The 18,711-nt window shown below is 34.3% G+C and overlaps 1 protein-coding gene across 7 annotated transcripts in view; it reads left to right on the forward strand.

Moving 5' to 3' along the window:
• The window catches only part of Shal (Potassium voltage-gated channel protein Shal), a 116,004-nt gene extending 97,378 nt beyond the window's left edge, over nt 1–18,626 (forward strand). The window contains exons 5-7 of one of the 7 annotated variants that reach the window (XM_087356088.1): nt 4,435–4,515; nt 7,786–8,136; nt 18,007–18,626. In XM_087356088.1, the coding sequence (XP_087212214.1) occupies nt 4,435–4,515; nt 7,786–8,136; nt 18,007–18,147 (573 nt within the window). In that variant the 3' untranslated portion in view covers nt 18,148–18,626. The other 6 variants (XM_087356091.1, XM_087356092.1, XM_087356089.1 and 3 more) reach the window with 6 other exon arrangements.
• The last annotated feature ends 85 nt before the right edge of the window (nt 18,627–18,711 follow it).

The following is an 18,711-nucleotide window of genomic DNA, read 5'->3' on the forward strand; positions in this document are numbered from 1 at the left end:
ATGCAGAATTTTCCGTGTTGAACTGTTCCATACATTGACTTCTGTATTTTATAGTCGTAATGTACTCGTTGATTATACTTTGTTAGTAGTTATGTCATAAACATAAAAAGCAGATAAGCTTCTTTAAGTGCAATATTGACTCAAAGTGTATTTTAACAGGTGTTTGTAGTGAGAAGAAGGAATGCTTGCTAGTTTGTGTCTCCTCTCCAAATACCTGCTTCCCTAACCTCACATTTGTCCGTCCGTTACAACTTACGCTGATAATACGCTATACAGATCAGTAGTAGCATAAACACACGTAATTATCGTCATTCTTTAGCTATTTTGGACGTAATGTCTACAAAGGAAGTGTTTAACGAACGATGGATATCAACGTTTAATCAAAGGATGAAAATGCGAAACACAAAACTATTACGAAAACTGACTTTATGATCGATTTTAAGACGAAGATTTGCAAGGGTGGGGCTGGACGTAGAAAGTTGACTGACCAAGAACAGTTGGTCTCTGAACAGCGATGTAATAACTTAAATATCAGACCTATTTAACAGAAGAGCAGAAGAAAAACACTGGTAAACGAAGTGTCAAATATCAACAGAAATTGATAGACGAAAGGAGCGGTTTGCGTTAGTTTTAATAAAAATTGCAAACAAATTATTTTAACGCTTAATTGTAATTACACGTTTATTTTAGGAAACCTAATCGGTAATCGATAGCGTAACAAACCCTATATTAGTGTGGGCGTTTCATTAGACTTATTCTGTAAATATAATATACGCATTGAATTTGGTACCCCCGCAAAGAAAAATCAATTCAAAGGAATGTGTGTATGTCAAAACAATTCTTCGTATTGTTTATATTTATGAGAAACCTAGTCTCTTACCCTAAGGGGAGAACGCGGATTTAGGGTTATAGTTTTTAAACGACACTTTTATAAGCTGCAATGGCTATTTAACGTTCAATGCTATTAACTTGTTTTGACTGGGGAGTAAGTAGGCATGGCCTGTTTCAAGGGACTGTGACGATATTTGAACCTGGCGTCTCAGAAATAGAAGTTACCGCGTTATTGCTCGAGCAAACTTCCTCGGTGCCAGTTGTTTTTTAACGATGAAGTTATCAGTGAGCAGTTCTCGTCTAAACTGGTTTTAATAACTGCTAGAGAACTCAGAACTTTCAGTAGCAGAGGCCCGCTGCAAAGTATTCTTCGTGTGGCAAATAAGCACTGTGAAGCCTACAACATTTCCGTCGTACAGTCGCCATATTTATGCGAACAATCAGAGACGCGCCTAATCAGTATGAACCAGTTGATCTTTGTAATGGAGACAGGTAGTGTTTTCTTTACGGTAAGAACTGGATTTTTAAATACTACGTAGATGAACTTCGAGCTTTATAGGGTCATATCAATTCTTTACTGAATGTTGTGGTTAATGTAATTTGTAGTAAATTGACGTTCTAGAGGGTTTAATTTCATGTTAGTTTAGAAGATCATGTTTAGGGCAGTCTTCCCCCCAAAACCGAAAATTTAAATCTCGAAATTGTTATATTCCTTCGAAGAACAATAGAGTAAAGTTTTAGTACGTTAAGTCCTGTGCCTTTCTAGTTTATAATTTTGATTACGGTACGTCACAATATTCATTGAAACTCCATACAGAATATCAACTACTTCACCAAATAGTTTTGGTCCGGTAGGCATAAGAAATTACGCACTGCTGCTCATTCAGAGTTCTGGCATAGTTGTTTGATAAGTAGAACTCACCAGTCGTAGTGTTGTGAACACTTGGGTGACTTTCTACGTGAACACGCCTATATTTTCACATACAAATTAATAACGTGGAAAAAGCTATTTCGACTCACGCTTAAAACAATATAATTAAATACGTACAAAGCTAATAATTAAATTATTTGGTTATTCCGTCAAATCACAATGTATTTAAAATAAGATAATTAAAATAATTAAAATATTCTGTGTTCCATATCGAATAATCGATTTACATTTGGAACAGTTACAACATGTTTCGGTTTTATTAAACCATCATCAGGTGTAAAATTATATTAAATTTAAAACTCAATTACAATTTTTTTTTTTACAATTTTTCGTAGTGTAGTTTTTTGGATACGGTAATACTTCTGGATCACCTCCAGACACAACTGTGTTGTCTACTATTTCATCTCTGACCGATGTAAACATCAAAAGCATCACTTCAAACAATAAAGTTGATCCATTATATGAAAATATCTGGACACGACCTCCAAAACACTACACTACGAAAATTTGTAAAAAATTGTAATTGAGTTTTAAATTTAATATAATTTTACACCTGATGATGGTTTAATAAAACCGAAACATGTTGTAACTGTTCCAATTGTAAATCGATTATTCGATATGGAACACAGAATGATATTTTAATTATTTTAATTATCTTATTTTAAATACATTGTGATTTGACGGAATAACCAAATAATTTAATTTTAATTTAATAAATCACAATATGACGCAACTACACTATCTTATCTTAAAGCTAATAATAATGAACACAATTAAATAAAAACATTAAAATATATATATAACAAAATATTACTAATTGTTATTAGAACTATTTAAAATATAATGCGTAATTAAATAAAATATAGGCCTAAATATTAGATGCAGAGATCTAAGACGTAGGACTGCACTAGAAATAGTTTTGCACGATTAGCTTACTGCGAAACTAACTAAAGTTCCACCACTCTTAAATTCTCCAGTTATACATCAGAATATGTCCACTAAACGACACTCTTCCATCGACAGAGACAAAAAGTTATATGCCTATATTATTCTCTTTTTTCCAATAATTTATACAATCCGCATAACAGATTGTGTTTAGGCTTCATCTCGCTGTGTAGCTCACGCCCTGAGACACGTATCTCATTGTAAGACGTATTGCCTGGGCTCAAAATATCTCGCGGAGTGGTCTGTCTGTGAAGACCTACCCTTTGTTTATGTTCTCACTATTAATTATCATAATTTCATCTTCCTCGACATTCTAGAAATGTTTTTGGCCTAGGCACTTATCTGTCTTTGTTGATTTCTGAGCCTTGAGCCTTGTTACCTGCACAATTTCTACTGATAGCTTCAGTCCATACTCATGCAGTTTTAAAGACGTGGCCCATTTTCCTTCATAAATGTGTACGCCCTATTAAAACAATTGAGGGATGCCACGCGTTTTACAAACTTTAACGTATTCATGTCACTGTGAAAGACTTTAGCAAAATATATATGCCTCTTTTTCAATTAATTTCGGAAAATGTTCATTCACGTGTATTCATAAACCTCTATTCCATTAAATACTTAAAATCACTTTAAAATAATTTTAATATAATCCATTAACAGATATATAACTGCGTTTAATCGAAACATATTTTTCTGATAAATTAAAAACAGCATAGAGACGCCAATTAGGATCTCACACGTAGTTACAAAAGAATAAAACTGCTTCATAAATATGGAAAATTAAAAAATTGAATTTCAAATCGCGATTAATGATTGCGATGCAATTCCATTAGATTTTGTGCTCTCTGCCCTGAGGACCACACCACTAATTTATACCAAGACGATTTTATTCCGTTGCATTTAACGTATTATAATCGGTTTTATTTTAACAGATACTATTCGACTTGATCTTCAGTGAGGATGGAGACAGTATGTCTCTCCCCAAAACTTCGGCGTTTTTACCGCCCCGAGAACTTGAGATCTCTTTATTCGACTTGTTCTGAAATGACTATACGGGATTAAACAGACGTAACATTCAACTTGGCACAGAAAATGCTGCTGAATACTTCGTAATGAGATTTAAATAATTATTACTTTAAAACTAATGGACTTAAACTGCATAACTACTTCATTTAATGAAGTTGTGTCCCTAATTTTTTTCTAATGATAGTACATCTTGACATCGTTATAAAATAATCAGAAGAGTTAATATTTATGGAATTGGCTAGTTAGGGCTGTTCAATTTAGTCTTTGTCTCGTCGAAAACTACGCATTTTGCAAAAACGACTAGAAACTTTCCTGCGAATGCAGACACTTTGCATCGGCCGACTTCTCCACCCCCGGCCCCTCTCCTGCGAGTGTGTGTGCGTCGTTCTTTCAGCGTCCCCATCGTGAGGATCGCGAGACGTGGCGGGCTCGTCTGTCTCATTCCCGTCCCTGTATTTCAGCGGGCCAGAAGCCAGTATATACCTGCCTACTCAGCCGAACGAGGTGACCTACAGACTGCAGGAGCAATGGACGGAGCTTGTCTTGTTGAGGCCTCGTTCTGATTTGCCCCACTTCTTCTTCTCTTCTCGTCTTCCTTCCTGTTCTCATGCTGAACCGTACGCCACTGATCGCCTGCCCGCATGCCCGCCACTGCATGGCCTGCCCGCCCGCCCACTCCTGTGCATGACGTCGCCACGAAGAGCATCCCCTTCCTGGCAACGAGTCCAGGCAAGGACCGCGTGGTCCTTGTCTATAGCGACAAGATTGAAGTTCGAACCAAGGTAATTTTGTGAACACTTTTATATTTTTTGCAATTTTGAACTCATTTCTTACAGAACCCAGTTTTATGTGACACATAAACCCAGTTCTGTTTAATTTGAGGTGCATGGCAGACTCTGAGGACGCTTTCTACTGCATGTGTGTTTACTGTGTTTGGATGCAGCTTCTGAAGGATTAGGTCCTGTCAGCTGGGTGACATGTACCTGCCAGTTGCCCTAAGCATGGACCTGAGTGTAGTTTCGCTGAGCCAAACACTTTGGGCCAAATTATAAAACACAAATATTCATACTTCTCCTTCTTTCACTGTCTCTTACATCTCATCTTCTTACTTTCTCTTTCAATCTTTCTTCAATTTTTTCACGTACTATCTTTCTGACATTAAGCATGTGGGTATTTAGTACCTGCAGTAAGAAATAGATGCCTAGAAAGTAAGGAACAGGAAATGCCTGCAGTAAAAACCCTTGTAGTTTGATTCTCTCTGTTTGTTGGTTCTCAGTGACCGCTTCCTTTTTGTGCACATTACAGTAGTGTTGCACAATTCAAGTGAAGCGGTCTGTGCTACTTTGGACATCAGTTACTTTTTTTGGTAGGAGAATGGTGTTTGCTGGAAAACTTATTTTTAACTGGAAAAACAGATACATATATTTTAAATGAGAGGAGCCATTTGTTTGAAAAGATACCCATATGTACCGTGGAGCAACAGTTATGAATCGCCTGTGGATAAGACTGTCATTTTTCCAGACCACATTTCACCAGAAAGTGTACCAGCATGCATAGTTCAATATTGTACAGAATGGTTAAACAAATCCAAAAGACAAGTATAATTTTAATTTCAATAGTAACATTATTAAAAAAACAAGGTCTTAACATACTTTTCCTCTAGCCTCTGCATCCAGACCGGCTCTGGGGCCCACCCAGCCTCCTCTACAATGGGTACCGGGGTCCTTTCCCGGGGGTAAAGCAGGGCTGGGGCATGATGCTGACCACTTACCCCCATCTAGTGCCGAGGTCAAGAATGAGTAGGAGCTATACCTCCACTCCCCCCCAAGCGCCTACATGGCGCATAGCGGGACAGCTTTACTTTTTACTTTTACATGTTTCAACTTACAGTTAATCATCTTCATATTTGTATATCCATATTTAAAAAAAGAATTAAAACTACATGAACCACATAAACTGGATACAGTATATACTTCTTTATGTATGTTGTGGTTTTTATCTCATTAAGGACTTTGCTGAAAGCTGGATTTGATTGATTCTTGCAAACTACATGGCAACAGAGAAGTTAAAGTCTCACATGGCAGTAATGTTAGTGACAGTGAGAACAGATTTGTGGGGAAAAGGAACAGGTTGATTAATTGATGTAATGATTCATATCCACTGCCTTCATCTGGCATGTATGCGTCTTATAGGGTGGACCTGCAGAATTTCAGGGCTAAAAATGTGGTTATGTTTCTTTGAAATAATATCTGCCTACGAATCCACGTGTTGTTACAACTGAGAAGGCCAACATTAATATCTTCACTGGCATGAGAACCTCACACACAAACAGTTAGTTCTTTATCACTTCCAGAATGGAGAATTTATAAGAAGGTAATAAAATGTAGATAAGAAACTAATTTTATTTGTTGCTTGTATACCACATCACAGTTAAGATTATAGGTGGTTAAAACAAATTTTCCACTCCTTTTGAAATACATGGTAGAGATGTTGTCTGTCCTGAAAACATATGCTGTTACCATTGTGAATGTTGTCTGCCTGTTTTACAATACATTTTCAGTTGTTCTCAGCATTCATGAACAACCTCTTTCTTATTAAAAGTGACTCGAGAGAAATTACTGTTGTGAGTCACACAACAAATGAATGAATGTTTGCTACATAGATAATCTGTGATTGTAGCCAATGTGCTTTTCTAATAAATATGCACCCACCTTAAGTCATTTGTGTTACTGGGGCATTTAATATCACGTAATAAATACTTACCAGTATGACTCTCCAAACTTTTATCACAACAAAGAGTACTGCAATTGGTATTTTATTCTTTCAAAAACAAAAAATTGTAATATGAAATTACATTGGATGAAGGACAAAGTTAGGAAACTGTTTCAGCATTTCACTTGCTCAACTTTGTTTACATTGCCTCTTATGTACTTTTAGGCCCTAGTACATCATAGTTTCTACTTATATATCATGTTTATTTAACTCTTGGACAGTTTCTTACATACAGGAGTGCTGTCTTGCTTTCTCTGGAATTTGATTATTGGATGTTTTTTTGTTGGGCTGTAAACATTTCGTTCAGTTCAGTTGTAAACGTTTGGAACAATTCAGACTTGCACTGCACACTCATAGATTGGAAGTCTGAAGAAAATCATGTTATTTACGTACATGCACACGCACAGTAATTTCCAGCAAAGATGGTGAAACTAAATGCCTCACAATAATTATACAAGTTTTCCTTTCCATGCAATAATGTTAATAGCTGCTATTACAAGATCATTATTGTCATAATTTAGGCAAAAACAGGTAATGTTGAAGTTTATTTTTATTTATAGATAATATTTTTAATGGCCTTCCTCATTTGTTACACACAGTGACTTATCTTCCTGCTTCCTACTTGATCTTCTACTATTTATTTTTGTTGACAATTTAAAGGCTTCTGTTCGGTACTTGGTAAACCTAACCTTTCATAGGGTTATCTTCTGATCACAGAGCATTTACCTGCACAGAGTGACTTATAAACACACATCCTTTCCCCAAGCAGGATTTTGACTTTTCTTCACCACTCAGAATGGCCTACAGAGTGACTCTAACAAAAAATAAGTCCACTTTTAATTTCCTTTATGATGTACAGTTTTGAGTCTTTAAAAATCTCAATCAAAGTAGAAACAGTGGCTTCTCTCTGTCTGAAACAGAAAAAAAGTGTATGTTGTAATAGTTTGATACTTGATATGAGAAAAATGAGTGGCATTTCAGAAGAGTTAGGCAGTTCAGGAATGTCAAATAGGTGAAATCATGACATGATATAAAATGAGTTCACAAAGACAAATAAGATGATTTGATAGGTAATAGAGCGGTTGCCACAGGCAGGTGATGGTAGTGTCTTCTCCACTTCAGTTTTAGTTATTTGAACCAAAGATCCAGTATTAGTATTCTGTGCTATTGTACATATTTCAATTCAGAAGACACAATGTTAGAATATGACTCTGCTTCTTGTTTCTCTGTCCCCTGGCCTATGGTGCCCTTGCTGTTCATACAGTGTGTCTGCTCCCCAGAAGCACCCAGGAGCAACCCTGGAGTCTGCTGTCCATGAGGAAGAACTCAATGATATTCAGATTCGGATGCAGTCTAATCGCTCGCCTCCCAGTGAACCCACGCCAGACCGTCTCTCACGAGCCAGTCTCAATCAGACCAACTCGGCTGGGGGTTTGGCGGCAGCAGGCACTGCTAGCGCAGCAGATGCTTCGCTAGCCTCCATTAGCAAACCCAACTCCACCACTTCTTCCACTATGACAGCATCTGTGGTAGTCAACCTTCCAGCATCTTATCCTGGATCTGAGGTGGAGCCAGCTTCTCCCATTTCTCCCGGGGCTTCACCTGCCACATCACCTGATCAGCATCCAGAGGTCCGCATCTCCACATTGTAACATGGGCATAAAACTGTTCCCTAATTATCTCGCATTGGGCCTTCAGATAAATGTTAAACACCAAGGCTTTGACATGCAGATACACAAGTTCAGAGATCCCATCATTCCGTGGTCAACAAGAAGTGATCATATTGTGATAAGAGTACATTTAAGGCAGCAGGGCGTCAGAATACAGGAACAGAATCCGTTCCTCTGTTAACTGGATTGACTCAAATTGTTCTTGTTTAAACTCCCTGAAAAAAACAAGGAACTTCCATAATCAGACGGTTTTTAATGTTATCCGTCATCTGGACTGAAGAAAGTTTTCCACAGTCTTTGAATCGCCTGAGAAGGCACAACATTTTTGATCAGGGAACCATGGGAATACTTAAAGAGACAAAAGTAACCATGGCTGTTGCTTAGTTATTAGTGAGTAAATTTCATGATGCAAAACCAATGACTTGTAAATGAATTTGTCTGTTGTTGTTGTTGTTGTTGTATGTTCTTTTAATTTTCTAATTTTAAGTGACTTCACAGGACAGATAACATTTATTTATTTTTTATTTTTTTGTAACAAGGTTTTTTTGTTGTACAAATCTTTGTCTCCCAATACACATTTATTGTGAGAAGACAACAATATTTGTGTTACGCTACACTTACATGCCATCAGTCTGTTTTAACAGACAAAGCAAAATTGGAACATGAAAATATGCACTCCTCCATCCAGCATAGGCTTCAAAATGATGGGTTCATGAGTGAAATTAGCATGTCATATGTTCATTCATTGATCTCTGTTGATACAAGTTTAAGCATAAATATTGAAACAAGAATCTGTTGTGGGATGGTAGCCTACTTACTAGGATTTGTGACAGAATTTTTTGGTGACAGGATGATCATTTTGTTGTTGACAGTTGCCTAATACCATTATGTAATTTTCTCAAGTCCATCGATGGAGGATGATGATTTTTATTGCTTTACAGGTTCTGTGTGAATGTAATCCTGGATTGCATTTGACTAATATAAATAGTAGGTTAGTTAATTAAACGTGACATGAATCATACCTACAAATTCAACATGTCAACAGCACCAAGTCGTCTTTGTCCTTATCTTCCAGCACTGAGTGGGTCAGTGAGGTCATGGTCAAGAATAGTCAGCACAAATGTTGCTGAAATACAGTGTTTGTGCTTTCAGAGATAATATAATATAGTGACACTTTTTATGGTGATACTTGTGACAGTAATATGCATCAACTCTTCCCCATTGATTAGAGACATAGTATTTTAAAATTTTAGGCATGGTTAGCCCCATAAACACACACACATATGTTCACATGTATAATAAACCATTTCTTCTCTATTTTCGTTGCATAGTCATGTGGTTTATGAGCGCACATTACATTTAAGCTCCCTACTTACCATTGCCCTTCATCTGATTTTATATCACAAAATTACTATGTTTTGAAAACAATTCTGATCTTAATGTTTGACTAATTTTTTTATTGTAATATGGTTCAAGTCACCTTCCACGATAGTCAGTCCTCTTTAGGAAAGTGTAACTTGTGTTTCCGTATTTTGTAGCACTTCCAATATTTATTACATCATTCTTCTCATGCAGGAATCAATTTAAATGTACACTTCTAGCAAATGTTGACAGTTTGGTAATGAAAACAATTCCATATTATCAAGTTTCAATGTTGTGATGATTCTTTCATGTTTGTCATACATACTGCAAGCAAGCAGATACCTGTTTTATGTATTTTATAGGAAGAAAGAACAAATGTCTCAACGTGCATATTTCCTTCTCTCTCTTTTTTAATTGCACCCACAGCATCCAAGTGCTATAATATATGCCTATTCTAAAAGTGAACAGATGCCCACAAATAAAGAAAAACAATGATCCAAGACTGAGTCTGTTCCACTGTTATCTCAAGCACACTGTATGGATTATTTTTTATCGTAATCTAAACTGGAGTCCATCTGTTCCAATGCACATTAATTCTCCATCCAATAAAAGCAGAATGAAGGTTACAATTATAACAGCTGATACATATCTAGGATTATACTTAAACTACTGCACACATTCAGCAGTGTCATAAATAAACTGTATTAAGGTTTCAAAAGTATTCATACTACTTCTGAGATAAATATTTGTGTATTTAGTTGTTAATACCTTGGTGGCTTCTTTCTGCAGTAGCACTTAAACTTAGCAACATCTAAGAAAGGTTCCTGATTTGTCGTTCCTAAGCTTGTTTGTTAAGTTTTGTGTAAAATATAATTCTACTAATGTCTCTATTTTAACACGAAACCATAATATATATTTGCATTGTAATAGTTCAAATAATTCAGTTATATTATAGGACCAACTCTGATTTTCATATGGATTATTATTTTTAATATACTTGCTTTACATCTGTTCAAATAATTAAACAAATTATTGACATAATTTGTCTTCATGCATAAAAGCTTCATATTTATTTATTGCATATGATGGAATATTTTCCAGCAAGGAATCTCTTTCCTCTCATTATTAATATAAATTATCCTTCTTTGTTTATTTGTTAAAAGAAGAAGAAACCTTGATCTTTAAGTGGTTTAAAGAGTATATAAACAGTGAAAGGAGGAGGTTGTTTTCCTAGTTGGAGGATTTCTCCAAGTGACTTTATTTTCTGTATAGCATGCAAGGTCCCTAAGTCTAAAATTAATACAAAATAATGACACACACACACATATTTATTCTTCCTTATTGTAAACTTTTTAAAAATATTTGATGTTTTTTGTGTAAACCTGTTTGAACAGTCGGAGATAAAATTATACCACCCTGAAGTAATCTGAAAGTGTAAGTTGTGAGTGTTTAAAAAAATTAAATTGTGAATTATTTGAATTATTTCTTAGATGAGCATAAAATAAAAGACATTTATTCAGAATAAACATCTGCTGTGCCCTACAAATAGTTATTGCCATAAACCCATAAGTAATACTATGGTTTTATTTAGACTTAGATATAATATTATAGGCTGTTATAAGTAACGTGACATATATTTTATTACATGTTATTCCCGAGAGTCAGCATATTCGAGTAATGCAGTGATTTAATTTAATTTACAAAGTAATTTTATGCTCTCACTGGTAACTTTTTTCTTTTCACACACTTTGGTTTGCATTTTATAGTCAACATAATATGAAGCTGTATAATTGAATGAAGATGATTATTTTATACTTCAGTAATATCCCAAGATCAAGCCAATAAACAAATATGACAGTACATCTGAACCAGATTGTTTTCAAAACATTACAAAATTGAATTATGAATATTGTAACAAAATTGATTACAAATTAACACTCCCAGGAGTAGAATTATTTAATTTTAAAAAATGTGAATTTTTACAGTAACTCAGTGAAGGTTTCAGAAACATTTCTGTTAATCCATTTATATGTTAGTTTATATTTCAGTGTAGGGGTTCTCACCTTTTTTGAAATCTGGAAAAATATTCAGTGTTGTTTATGGACTTGTGGATCACCTGGTTATAAATCAAGGTAATTTATTTGAATCTGGTGACAAGCAGGTTTACATAATTTTTAAGCAGATTTGTTAATTTGTTATATTTAATATTTACCTAATATTAAATATTTCAATTAGGTGGAAAATATAATTTTTGGTTTTACAGAGTGATACAATAAGAATTACAATAAGGTACTGCATGACCACACGAAACACATTAGTGGCTCACAGGTTACGAACCTCTGCTCTAATCTCTTGTCATCGTAAGCAAACTTAACATTAAAATGTGGGTCGATGCTGTGATTTTTGGGTGATATTGTGATACTATTTGCTTTAGTAAATTGTGTGGGCTGCAGATGACATCTAGAGGCCAGTGAAAGTACCATTCAGTAATTAGTAGACGTGGTGGTTTCATAGAACAGGCTATCTAAATAGGATAAAAATGTGGATGGAGTTAAAATCCACAGAAGTTATTTGTAATTGTATGGTAAATGTTTAATGCAGAATGAAAATACAGTAACAGAATATCTCAGCAAGAGACAGATTGTTAACAAATGTTTTAATCTGCAGAATATTATGAGACAAAAAAATTCCTTGCAGGTATCAGTATAAACATGTTACTATAGAAACTTTTACACAAATTCAGCTGTCAGTTAAAGATTCTTATAATTTATGGAAAGAAATGCATTTCTAATCAATTGTCTCTGTTATGAGTGATGTGCCAGTGCAGTTATTTCTGTTTCGCAGTAGATAATTTCAAACTACTAATTTTATTACCATCAGCCTTACAAGTCTTTGGCCCAGTGGCAGTCATGCACTGTATTAATTTGACATCAGCATGTAGATGCACTAGGAAACCAGTTAGAATCGAAATAATTCAAGCAGTAATGTGATAGAGCTGTGTTAATCGTCTGTCACAAAAGCAACTCTTTCTATGCCAAATGCTATGATCATTTTCCAACTGCATTTTTTGCTCCGAGCTAAGAATGTTGAAATAAAACGTTTTGAATTTACAATGTATGTCTGTAGAATGCTTCATATTTATAACACGAACTATGAAGTCTCGGTGAATCCAAAATTTTATGTTGGCTTCAGTTACGCAACAAATTGTCACTTGAAACATACTGCATATGAAAATGATGCAATTATAGAAATTATATAAACCCTATTTCTGAAATGTTATCCACATAAAACTTAAAGAAAGCTGTTTTGAAGATCATGAAATACAGTACAACAATTTGTTGTTCATGAATGTTTTAGCCCATAATTTAATGGATTTATTGTTGAAACAATCGGTTCATACTTTTATACCAGCTAAGATTGCAATGAAACCATCAGTCTTTTTTATTTTAAAATATTAGAATATAAATTCTTGAGGTGTTTGATTGAATGTTAAAATGTCTTCCAATCTTACTTGACATACTGCATTTGGATGGACAAGCTTTGATAGGTTGTACTTCCAGTATATAAAATATCCATTTTTACAAGAAGCAGGTACATACAATTTTAAAAGTCAGAGACTGCACATGGTGATGGAATTAATTACAATACAGCTTGTCTACCCAAGTTGTTAATAAATAAATTCATCATTTCCATTTTGATTATTTATATGTGGGGTCATTTGATTATTATTGTTATTTGTTTATGTATATTACAGCCTTGCTAAAATTTTCTTTCTTCCAGAGATAATGTGAGAATGTGAACAGTGTTTCTCTGATATTGTCTCCATCACTCTACAAAATATATTATATGTACTTTGTAAAAGGAGTATGTTCATACGATTTAAAATACTGCTATGGATCTTCAATTTGTAGTTTTATATGAACTGAAACTGCTTTTATAAATCTGAAGGACACTAAGTATGAAACTCTTAACTATAATGGTTTTGGCTTTCTTTTTTGACGTTATTATATTGATATTAATATATCATATTTAGTAAGTTTGGTTAAGGTACAATTTGAATAAATAATTGACACACAGGCAACCCAGTACTTATGAATTAATTTGTTTCTAGAGAGCCATCATAAGTTGAACACTTATTTCACATAGGTGCTATGTTACAAATGGTGATTCCATTCCTGAAAACCCACTTTATACCCTAAAATATCATAATTGACAATGAAAATGGAGAAAGCCTAAATAAAACACTAATACAGTAGATTCTGGCTAATTGGACCATTGGTTAATCAGGGCAGCCGTTTATTTGGGACAAATCTTAAAGAACAAACCTTTTTAACTCTTTATGTGGAACTTCACATAATTGGGCCAAAGTGTTCTAGTCCCGATGTGCCCCAATTAACCGGAATCCATTTTATATGACTTTCCAGACATTCACTGTAAAAATAAAGCACAGAAAATATATTTCAAAATTGTAATTATACAGTTCTGCACATATCACAAAAGTTTCATGTACAAAATTCCTTCATATTCTGCTTTTTATGCCATTATAAATGTGAGCTGCAAGTATAAATTGGGGGGGGGGGTTAAGGACTATATCACATGAAAACGAATATTAAAAATGCTGGAAATTGTAAGGTGGGGGTTATAAGTCATGGGTTGCCTGTATTTTAACATTGGTAATGTGGTGAAAATGGTTTCCCAGGAATTCAATGCGTGCTAAATTTTATGAAAGCAAATATCAAACTGTAGATTTCTGTATATAGACAAGGAAAAGTTAGCCGCTAGCAAGTTGCTTTACTGAAGACACTCATTACAGTCGCTGTGACTATGCATAATTATTTCTAACTTATGAAGCTTTCATGTCTACTGAATGGAGCACAGTCTTCTCTGGTGATCACATGTTTGACTGTTGAGCTCATATCCAACATTTTGAAGACTGTCTGTGCCTCCATCATCACAGCCGATGATTTATCACATCAACCCTGATGATGAAGGCAGAGATAGTCTCTGAAATGTTGATTTCATACTCCATGTTAACATGGTTAATCACATGAGAAAACTTCATTATAATTATTTCTGCTGTTCCACCACCGTCGCTAATACTAATCTATGAATAATTTAAGAACTCGTGTTTCTTCAGAGTTGATTTGCGATTGAGTGTGATGGAGAAATGGTAAGTACTACAATGTTGTACAGGGAACATGATTTCATTTCACTTATGTTTTCTGTAGTGTAATTCTAAAAATGACGCAAGGCTGTTCTAATGTTGTAAACTACACTTTTCTTTCTTTGTAATGATGAGTATATGTGATAACTGAATAGCAGACGTAGCTTATATGTGCAGGTACAGGTATGTCATGGGCAGTTGGTACATGCCAGAGGCTGCTGTTACGTATGTGTGTAAATAGACAGTTCCTAGTCCAGTGAACAAATATATTTTGTCAGGCCATAAGGAAAGTATCCAATATTTTTTCAGGGCTATGGCATGTTTTCACACAATGTGTGATTGAACTATTATGAACTATGAATAAAAGGGAGCCATATTTTGAATGACCACTCTTCAATCTAACAATTCTTTGATCTCAAAGAATTTATATTGTATTTTAATATTGGCTGATATAGAAGAATTGAATTATGGAAGTGGATAATATTTTAACTTGCACATCCTTTTTAACTTACACTCACAGTTAAGTGATAATTTATTCCCAATTGGCTTCATGATTATTTATGTTCACAGGTGATGTTATTATCATGTCCTAAAATAGTGGAAGTGTTTGCCTAAACATTTTCCTAGTTAACATGTTATCCATGTTTGCATAAAGTTTGAAGAGTTTCAGTCTGTTAGTCTTTCAGCATCTGACTGCTGCTCCAACCCATGAAGTCTCCTTGAGAGTGTTGATGCATTGGAAATAAAAAGTCTTTCTCCGTAATTCACTTGTTGCTGGATGAGTTAATACAGCAATATTATGTATAAAAGTCAGTGGCAATGATAAAAATTTACTCAGCATTACTTTCTTTTGAAATGGCCGTGTTTAAACTATGATGAAATCCAAACTAATTATTTTATGTTTGTAATATTCTATTGATTCTAAATGTTCGTACGAAGAATAATTTTTATGGATAATTCTGTATTTATATGTCATGATTTGAGTCTAAATAAATTACTCTATTTCCAGTTTTAAATAACTTTTGTATATAATATGAATACATGTGAAAAAGTGTAAAACAGAGTTCAGTTTATGAGTCATAAACAGCACATGACAAATGACTCAGTGTTAAATTTTAATAAATGCCTAGTATAAACATGGCCTTATACAATGACCACTTAATTTAAAATGTTTGTTTTCAGTTCAGTACATTAGCTTCGAATTATAATTACAGTTGGAGTTAAAAAAACATGAGCTTTTAAATTTTATGACATAACATGTTTTAGCAAATATCAGAATGTTGTTGGTTGGTTGTTATTCTTTCCCGTAAAATGAAAATACATATTAATTCTCTTATAAATCACATTGTTGCTCGAATAGACTGAGAAACTAGGGTGATGCTTTCGAGAATAATTGTTGCCCAAGAATGAAGGCACGATGCATAAAACGAAACCAGACTTGAGCACCTCTGTCTAGTTTATATTTAACAATTGCAAAATGGGATTTCGGGTTTTATCGGTGGTGAAAATGTAGACCATGGACTTTTGGGATTTTATGCCATGTAGCATTCCAAGTGGTTGCCAGTATTTTAGAGGAACATATTTCCCTGAAGATGAAGGTAATCTGTTCCTCTAAAACTTATTTAGATGATCTGTATTTTGGCACCATATAGACTTGTTTATAAATGATGAGTCTACATGACATTGAAACCCAGAAGATCAGAAATCACACTTCAAAAGGAGCTGGTATCTATATCATTATTTCTATAACTATTAGTTGTTACAAATATTAAAATGAATTCAAATTTATTTTACTCTTAAACATAATTTATAGGAATTAAGTATTTCGTAAACTAGATCAATATGGATGACAGCTCCTAGATTTGAGCTCATAGTGATAACTTTCTTATACTCTGAGGTGTTAGCAAATTTTAAAAAAAAATCTTTTTTGTGTGTTAAAATGTGTCTGTGATCTTTTCTGTGGCCCCAATTCCTGTCACTTTGGCTTTCTAATCCAAAAATCTCTTATGGTCCTTATATACAGTATTTTGTCAGTTTGGTCTTGGTCTCCAGCTGTTACGAATATTACGATAATAACAGATAAATAAGGAATACACATATGTATGATGTGCTGGTGTAATATGTGTAACAAGGCACTAATGAATGACATATTCTGAGTCTTCTTTCAAAATTAAAATATTCATTCTTGTAAACACTGTAGAAACATTACATATTCCACACACTAATATTAATTTTACCAGTTGCCTCCTTCTAAATCTCTCTATTATAAACTTCATCCTCACCTGAAAACACTTTCAGAATATGTCATTGCAAGGCAAATGGAATCAGTGCTTGTTCACAACATGGCATTCCAATGAAGAATGTTTGAGACTAATGATTTTATGGAGGACGCTGGACTTGGTCACAGTATAAACAAGATAATGCAAACATTTCAGTTTTGCTTTGTAGATATATTTTGAGTGGAATGTTTAAACTGGGAAATTATCCACCTGCTGAATTAAAAGTTTCCTCTGTCTTGGTTTATTTCATAAATGACAAAAAAACAGGTAATGATGAGTATGAATGTATCTTATAAGTAATTCTAGTGTTACTTAGGCCTACAACAGCATTTACTATAGTGTGAGGGGTATCAGTCGTCGCATAACATGTACAAGACTGTATTTAGATGCAAACATACCACAGGAAGGTGCTTGCTCTCAGCAGACACAGCCAACCTATTCAAATAGTCCCTAAATAGTAAGTTGGTGTGCAACTATTTAGTATCTTAAAGGAAGGCTGTTACATTAAAATATGAAAATAGAGTGAAAAGTTCCCAAATACACTCTTGGCTGAATGTAAAATATGTCATTACTACACATAAGTAGACAGGCCTGTCCTATTCCTCCTTGTTAAAATTAATATAATGAATACTGAGAATGTGGAAGAAGTCTGTGTCTGATAACCATCAAACTTGAAAAATTAATTTTAAAAGATACATTTTGTTCGCAAACACACGAAGGTGGAAGGAGAACATATCTAGTTGTCAGTACCATATATGATAATGCAGTATGTGTCATATATTATGATGATAATGTTTTATATACACAAATTTATTTCAAGAAGCAACACATACATGTGCAAATCAAACAAACATGGGACATGAACATCAAGTAACTGTTGCTGATTGAGGACCACTCTTTCTCTAAGTGTCTATGTGCAAGTGCTGTATTCTGCTGGTATATTTTGAATGTCATTAATTAATAACAATTTAAAGTGATTTAGTATAAATTAAATAACATTTTTATGTTTCTCCACCTTTTTTTCAGACCTCAGCACCATCTCAGGCCAAAGGAACCTCCATCTCACCTACCAAAGTCACTGAGTCATGTATTTTCTCAAGTAATCTCTTCTGTCAGTGTACAATTAAAATCTCCCGTCTTCCATCCTCCGAAGAAAAGTTCGCATGATACAGACTTTAACCCAGACTGCAAAATTTGACTAATGTCAATACTTGAGAAATAAGACAGGCCCTCTTTATGTAGCAGCCATTTTATTTTCAGTCAAATGTCCGTATGTTTCTAAAATTGGTGTGCAGAACTGTAACAACTTTCTATGGGACTTCCTTTCATTCTACTTAAGTGTGATGATTCAGCTATGGAAGTGAAGCAGTTGATTCATATATGATAATGATGTGACTGTTGAACAATAAAATGCATCACTCTTTGATTTGTATTTTAAATCTCTCGTAGAGTAAAGTGGCATGCCATATTACAAGGAAAAACTTCATTGAAATATATCATTCAGGTGGCCACACAACTCTGTTTCCAGCCCACCTCCGAGTTCCCAAAATAAAGGTTGTAATAATCTCTGTCACTTTATTTTTGTTTTCTGATGTAAATGTACATATTTTCTTCGAGGAATTAAATAAGCATTTATCATAGAACAATGAATGTCATTTTATTGAACAATATCTGAGCTTACCTATGTCTGTAGCATTTATAATTTGACCCTGATTTACGATTACGCAGTCC

The sequence above is a fragment of the Zootermopsis nevadensis genome, unplaced genomic scaffold (assembly GCF_977971745.1).
Source record: "Zootermopsis nevadensis isolate Lab colony 2312 unplaced genomic scaffold, Znev_1.0 Znev_ptg000025l, whole genome shotgun sequence".
In the NCBI taxonomy this organism is placed as follows: Eukaryota; Metazoa; Arthropoda; class Insecta; order Blattodea; family Termopsidae; genus Zootermopsis; species Zootermopsis nevadensis.